This window comes from Mycetomoellerius zeteki, unplaced genomic scaffold (assembly GCF_001594055.1).
Source record: "Mycetomoellerius zeteki isolate Tzet28-1 unplaced genomic scaffold, Tzet1.0 scaffold411, whole genome shotgun sequence".
NCBI classification, from domain to species: Eukaryota; Metazoa; Arthropoda; class Insecta; order Hymenoptera; family Formicidae; genus Mycetomoellerius; species Mycetomoellerius zeteki.
In genome coordinates this window covers 3,876-11,585 of record NW_017257405.1, presented here as the reverse complement: position 1 = coordinate 11,585, position 7,710 = coordinate 3,876, and the positions used below count along the sequence as shown (strand labels likewise).

The window sequence follows — 7,710 nt, the reverse complement described above, 5'->3', positions numbered from 1 at the left end:
ATATATATATATATATATATATATAAAAGTTATTTAATTTTAAATGGATTAAGAACTCATCTATTTTGAAAATGTCAAAAAAAATATTAAGTATCTCTCTCTAGATATACATTGTCAGTATAATTTTGTTTTGAACATGATTGCAATTATGAAAAGATGTACAGGCAAATGATGGACAGTGCACAATGATCTTTTGTTATACAAGCACACTTTGTAACATTCGACATATGCACAACTCGAGTAGAAAAAATATCTATAACACAGATACATTTTCATCTATCCCTCTTATATAAAACTATTATTACATAATATTAATTTTTATAATTTACGGCTTGTAGCAAGTCGGTAAGTCAATATTCTCAAGAATGTATTTTCTTGAGAAAGTATATCTTTCGCTCAAATAAACTTTCATTCAATATTAAATATGCATTTCCAGTTGCTACTAACAATTTGTACTCCGCGCACAATTCATAATTTGCGCAGAGTAGAAAAGACTTATATAATAATTTATTTTTGTTTTTTGTCGGTCGGGGATATTTTCGCAACGAAACACTCAAAGAAGCATATTGGCATTTCATTGTTTATGCAGTGTCCAAAAATGGACATTCCTCCAATTGTACAATTTGAAATTGAACGTTATAGTATAGCTGGATACAAAATTGCGCAGAACCAGCAATAAACATGAAAGGGAATCGTATTTTACGGAAACATTCGAGAGTTATAATATACAACTCGCCTATGTCCATAAAATTAAATTTTGTAAGTCTAAAATAATAATGCATATATAAATTGAATAGATGTATTCTATATAATTTTGTCATTTCAATTATATATAGATAAGCGAAAATAATCGTTAATATGTTGTATTTTGGATCTATACGATTCACTTTTCTTTGTTCGGCCAATCTAAATGTTTCACAGAAAACGATCACACAAGATTGTTATGTACGAAATGTTAGTTCAAAGATTGAAACGCATATACAACAATTGCAAATAATGATCATATGAATAATCATCTCAATTTGTATAATAGTAATAATACCATAATCCATTAATAGATAATCTGGTATAAAAACTTAAGCGCTGATAAAGTTGTGGCATAATGCGTGTGATAAAGTTTAATTTTCTTGATACAACAGCAAAACTCGACACTTTCCTCGAATGAATAAAATATATAGATGTGCAGACAAAAGCCGATAATTCATATAGGGACATAGCTATGCAAGGCATAGCATTGTAACTTGTGCAATGTCCGGATGAAAGTATGGCTATGCTGATTGATCCGTATTTGAAAGTGTCCAGCCTTTGCTGGTTTAGATTACTAAATAAAAAGTATCGGAGTAGTGTACGACGCCTTTGAGTCGTGATAAGTGTTAAAATGACAATGTTAGGCCTTAGCATCGACTTCCACGGCAACGTCTCCTACAGCTTTCTCAGCCTTCTTTTTCTTCTTTTTCGCAGATTTCGGATTTGCCGAAGAATACAAAAGAGTCTAAAATTTTCAATTATAGATAAATTGATCAATTGTAACAGTAAAAAATGGCAGTTGCAAAGCTATTATTTAATTGAACGTTCTATATACCTTCAATTCAGGATCATCCACAACACAGTCAGACTGATACGTGTCGAGATCAAAAGGAATTCCCGTAATTTTATGAGGTCCATTAGGCATCAAAAGTACCGTAAATTTGAATTGTGCCGCGTATTCGTTTGGTTTTTCATACAACACCTGCGTGAAAAATGTGATGTTGGAAAATTTTATTATATTACTACACGAGAGCTAATAAATAAATAAACAAACAGACAAACGTATAAATGTTTGTAATAGTCTTACTTGAAACGGCTCAATCAATCTATGATTTACACATTCAACAACAGCCATTTTTGCTTTTTTTTCATCTTCGAAGGTACGTAAATTGAAAGGCATGAGACCATGTTTGTGAGAGACTTCTGAATAAAACATGCGAGACGCCTTCAGTTTAAGCTGATATGTCTCCTCTGTCTTCTTGTATATCGTAACTCGAGTATCCTGTTCCCTTCCTACTCCTTCACCTGTACTCACTAGTACATCCATTGCATATACCTGAAATTAAACAAGCATAATTAAGCTCCTTTTAGAATGCTTATCCTTTTCTTATATTGCAAATTTGTATCGACTATTATTTTAATTTTCATATCAATTTAAATATACCTCGTGAGTCTCGAGAGTATACTTTTCATGCTCCTTCTTTTGCGCATCGTTCGGATTCTGAATTATCGTTTTCTCTCCATCGATCTTGAATTGTTTTAACTGGTGACTTAGCATACCCTCGATTGGTTTACATTTATAGGCATCACATATTTTCTCCACAGTGCCTGTTATTGTGTAAGTCTGAAATACATGATTAAGCATCAAAATTTGCTAACAAAATTTTATTTTTTTACAACTATTTACTTAAAAAAGAAAGGAAGGAAGGAAGAAAAGGATAGCACACAAGTATTTAATCTTACCTCTGTACCTGGTTTCAAAAGCCTTAATGCAGCTTGAGAAGCATAGTGTGCAGCTAAAACTACATCTGCTTTTCTGCCTGTGACTTTTTTCTCTAAAGATCCTATAACAATGGTGTGTGCTACTACAGCTATAAAACCATCAACATGTGCTCCAAGATCACTGTAAAAACACACAATTTCATTAATTATATCAATTTTGTGAAGAGTGAAATGTCAGAATTACTTGAATTGTTATCAATCACAGAAATACATGCTAATATAAATCAGTTTCTGAGAAGAATCAACAATGTTACTCAATATTTAAAATGCTAGAAAAAAAATCGTATGACGATTATAAGGAAGCAATTACAATAGAGAGGAACTTACACTTTAACCATATCTTCATCTTTGAGAATCAGATCAGGTTCACTAGCAATAGGAGAGAAATGGCAAATGCAATTGTTGACTGATATGCATGTTGGAAAAGCAATCCCCTTTTTAAGTTCTTTCTCTTTTTTGAAGACTTTACTAGTTTCCTCTGTAAGTATTTTGTCACCAAACTCACATATTTCTCTTACAGAAGCTCCAGCGACACATTTGTTTAGAACTTGCTTTAATACACCTGAAAAATAGATAAATATGTATATTAGTACAGGTTAATTATGAGTCAAAATGAATTAAGTTTCTTCACATTGACAAAAACTTGAAAAAGTTAACTAATTAAATCAAAGAAATGAGCAATCATGATCTGCTTCAACCTTAAGGTTGAAATCTTAAACAGGTGAAATAGAAAGCATATAACAAAACTATGCAAATGATTGGAAACAAAGGTGAGCTTTGGGCAAGCTCCGAGATTAACATGACCATGGATTAACATTAATTCATTGCTTCGTCAACAAGGAAAAAATAATTAACTTTTTATTGTTCGACATATGGAAAAGAGAGATTAGAACAGAGACGGCGAATTGGAAATTTGGCTGTTCTGCTGGTGATTGACTGGTGTCAACGATCGACGAGTTAATTTGGAGTATGTTCGAGGTCGGCGAACGATGGGCATTCTCGTGCCTGAGGGGGAAAGCGCTGTCGCGAGCGGGCAATGCCGAGGATGTGTAATATCTATTATCTAGCACATGGTCGTAGCCCGGGTCCGGCATCGACCTCGACGCGCCACATTCCATATGGCCGAGACAGGACGCGCGCGCATACCGCTCGCGGCCGCGCGGACCCCCGCGCGAACACGCGCCACCGTTTCCTTACGGTTCACGATCTCGCCGGCCATTTTATACTTGGTAACAACCAAGTCCTCGGCGATGGTCTTCTCAGTTTCTTCCTTGTCAGCCATGTCCTCAGGTTACTTCGGGTACAATGTATCAGAGATCACGTGACCCCAGCGACTTTCTTGCTGTGATACTAGCTATCGACGGTGCTCTCGCCTGCTCTCGGCTACTCCCGCCTCTCGATCACTTTCGATACGCGTACCGAACAGTAACGAATTGTCCAAACTATCCAGAACTACCGACTCCGACCGACTCGTACGAACTCTACGAATTACGAAAGTACGAACTGGTACGAACGCGACCGACCGACCGTTCGACTGACCGACACGACACAACCACACGACGATGGGCGGACGGGCGCCAACTCGCCAAGTGAGCCAAGTCGCCAACAAATGACGACCTGCATCTGCACTACCTGCAGTCCTAAGCTGCGTTCGGAAACATCACCCAAGTACCCCTGTGTATTATTTTATCCTTGTTGTTCACCCAATGGGTGCGTTCAGCAGAACGTTTGTTTTGCAACTGTTGTAAGTTTCCTTCGCGCTAATTGGATCATACTTTTAGATCTAGAAGAATGGTCCTATCTCAGCAGACAATGGGTGCGTTCAGCAGAACGTTTGTTTTGCAACTGTTGGAAGTTTCCTTCGCGCTAATTGGATCATATTTTTAGATCTAGAAGAATGGTCCTATCTCAGCAGACAATCATAAAACGGTTGCAAAACTGTTGAGTCTGCTGAACGCAGCCAATGTTAAATAAAGATAAGATGATACACGAGAGCAGTCGGGTGATGTTTCCGAACGCAGCCCTACACTAGTAGCACCCTAGCACCCTAGCATCACCGCGACGCAGTGATGCCAGACATGCTCCACACTCGCACATGCGCGTTGTTTACAGCTGAGCACGCAGTACTGTAGCTATAGCAATAGATAAAGGCCATCGCACGTACAAAAATTTTAGTCGTGATCGTAAGGTCGCAAGTAAATCGACCAATCACAATCAAAATTACGATCTCGCGTTTAAAAACGCTCGACTGTGATTGGCCGATTTGCTTACGGCCTTGCGATTACGACTAAAATTTTTGTACGTGTGATGGCCTTTACGATGTGCGGACGTGAGATTTGGGCACCATACATTGGGTGCATTCAGTACCACGACCATTCACTGAGCGCTCAGTGAGCTCTTGTATCTGTTTGGTCTATATTTTTAGTTCTAACGGAATATGCCAATAAGATGCAAGCGCTTACTGAGCGCTGTCACGTCCGCAGTAACTTCATTTTTGTCCAATAATCATTTTGAACAGACTTGCTGGCAGACCTGAATAATACACACAGGTATCTCTAGAACGTGCCTGACGCTTCCTCCTACACCCACCAACAGCGGCATGGTCAATAGAAGGGGACTTTCAGAACGACCATGAATAAAAACCTAAGGCTGATATTCATAGTCGGATCTTATTTTTGAGACCGTCTTAAGTACAGTTTTAAGATGTCATGAACCAATCAGAAAGCAGCATTAACATCTTGAGACATTACTTAAGACGGGCTTAAAATAAGAACCCATTATGAATATCGTCCAAAGAAAGACCTTAGAGTAGTAGTGTGCATCATAAGCTGATTCTACATTAAGCTGGTTTTACATTAGTCGCATCGCAGCGTCGCAAGCGTTGCGGTCCAATCAACATCAAGCTAGCTAGACTCTGATTGGACCATAACGCTTGCGACACGCTTGCGACTTTGTGATGCGACTAATGTAGAACCCTCTTTACCCCGGATCTACAATAGATGTTTTATGCCCGTATTCATAGTCAGATCTTATATTTAAGGCTTCCTTAAATTTATCTTCAGATACATCACAAATTATTTCATTGGCTACTGAGCATCTAAAGATAAATTTAAGGAAGCCTTAAGTACAAGGTTTGACTATGAATACGGGCATTAAACCTTAAGTCGTAAGAAACTGACCAATTACAGTCGAATTCGAGAAGAATAATCGACTATGATTCGTCCATTTCTTATGGTTTAAAGCTTAAAACTCTATTGTAGATCCAGGGTTAATCGCATCACAGCGTCGCAAGCGTGTCGCAAGCGTTGCAGTCCAGAGTTGAACTAGCTTGACGTTGATTGGATCGCAATGCTTAAGACACTGCGATGCGACTAATGTAGAACTAGTTTTACAGAGGCGGAGACGCGCGAAATCTCGAGTCTCCTTTCCACTGCCCGGCAAAATTCGTTACTCTAGTTCTATTCTAGACGTCGCGTGCGAATGTAATGTTACGTCTGAGCGCGATTCTTTCGCAATTCAATTTCTAAGTTTAAGAATTCCAACTCTAGTTTTAAATTAAAAACTAACTCTACTTCTAAACTATAAGTCTTAATTCATAATCGGTAACACTTAAGTAACCTGGAATTATATCGGCCCTCGTATAAAAGATAATTATTAAGGACTTAACTAGTGTACAAATTATAATTAAATAAACATCCAATTAATCTCATCCAAGTGTGTATTTCGTGGACATCTCCATTCTTTTAGCCCCAATTCATCCTAACACTAATAATAATACGACCGCTATCGAATATGAACAAGGTGGTTGCGCGCGCCTATTAGTGCGATTCAAATCAACAGCCAAATCTATTCAAGGAACAGTAGAGGCCTTGGCACACAGCGATCACACCTATTCCCCCTTCTCAACTGGCATATGGGAGCACCGCAGAGCATTCATCCGAGACATCTCAAGGTAACAAAATATCTGCACTCGCTAATCGAAACTCGCCATAAATGAGCCATAGAGCATGTGTCCTATTTTCCCGCGTTCGCGCACCCCCATCGACGCTCGACTCCTAGCGGTAAACCCGTACTTCGCGTGGGTGCGTAGTGGGTGTTGTGTATCCGCCCTATTTTACCAACATAAAGAGAACCGGACAATTAAGTGTTGAATGTTATACTCCGCTACCCCTTCACGAAAGGGAGAATTATTCCGGGGTTTTGCGACATTACATGCATTTGGGTTACCCTGAGCGATTTGAAATTTGCCAATCGTGCTCTTTAATACTCGTTACACTCCGCGCGGTCGCTAGTTGCTCTGAAAGTCCAGGAATCTTGGAAAAATTCCTGGCGTATTTGGGAGCAAAGGAGGATCAACCGTGGAACGACTCAGAATCAACAATAATCACGGTATCCAGCGCTCATACCTGATCAATCAATTTATTGGACAAGTCAAATCGGGATATTTCGCGCGAATCCAATACCCGAACCGCTAGTTTTAATCCAACCTTACGGCTTCGGGTTAGTTCTCATCTCAGTGAGCGTTCAGTGAACTCTTGCATCTGATTGGCATATCCCGTTAGAGCTAAAACTGTTACGAGATAAAATTTTATACTTTCGCGCCATCGATTAGCGGTGGTATTACCTAGAGTCCTAGATATCAGAGAAGCGCAACCGGCTTAAGTCAGTATCGCAAAGTTACTAACGAGAGTATTAAAAATGGCCGACATGCAATGAAACTGCCTTTAAACTGTCATCACCATAACCTCTTAATTTGCACTGCTATTAACGGAGTAAAACTTTACTCGAAAGGTTTTTTCGAAAGATTCTCGATAAAATTATTCCTGAAATTAAAAAAATATTATTGCATCTCTAGCGACAATTTTTCTCATAATTTTTGTATGAATTAGAACATTTTTCAGAAATATTCAGAAAGTTTATATCTTCTCTCAGAACTGTTTATACAAGTGAATTCTGAAATTTCTCATTCCATAATTAAAAAAAAATGTTCTTGTTTTAGATTTTATAACATTTCATCAGAAATTATACAAAAAATCTTAGAAATCTTATATATTTCATAAGTAATATATATGAAAAATTCTGAGATAAGATGTAGATTTTCTGAGAAGTGTTCCAATTCGTATGAAAAATGTAAGAAAGTTATAAAATTATTATAGATGGAAATTCTGAAAAATTATATAG

At 37.9% G+C, this 7,710-nt stretch overlaps 1 protein-coding gene across 1 annotated transcript; it reads right to left on the bottom strand.

Moving 5' to 3' along the window:
- Positions 1 to 823: 823 nt before the first annotated feature.
- LOC108726360 (proliferation-associated protein 2G4) lies at positions 824 to 4,084 on the bottom strand. The gene is made up of 7 exons (XM_018453862.1): positions 3,727 to 4,084; positions 2,857 to 3,091; positions 2,491 to 2,650; positions 2,192 to 2,371; positions 1,835 to 2,083; positions 1,583 to 1,729; positions 824 to 1,492 (listed from the first exon to the last, which is right to left on the bottom strand). The coding sequence occupies exons 1-7, from the start codon at positions 3,809 to 3,811 to the stop codon at positions 1,388 to 1,390; spliced, it is 1,161 nt and encodes a 386-aa protein (XP_018309364.1). The 5' UTR covers positions 3,812 to 4,084; the 3' UTR covers positions 824 to 1,387.
- Positions 4,085 to 7,710: the final 3,626 nt, after the last annotated feature.

Bases quoted from the DNA above. Each gene is read 5' to 3' on its own strand.
- LOC108726360 (XM_018453862.1), bottom strand. From the start codon at position 3,811: ATGGCTGACAAGGAAGAAACTGAGAAGACCATCGCCGAGGACTTGGTT. The intron at 2,651-2,856 runs GTAAGTTCCTCT...GTGTTTTTACAG, and splicing joins GATGAAGATATGGTTAAAGT to TGATCTTGGAGCACATGTTG. The intron at 1,730-1,834 runs GTAAGACTATTA...TTTTTCACGCAG, and splicing joins GATTGATTGAGCCGTTTCAA to GTGTTGTATGAAAAACCAAA.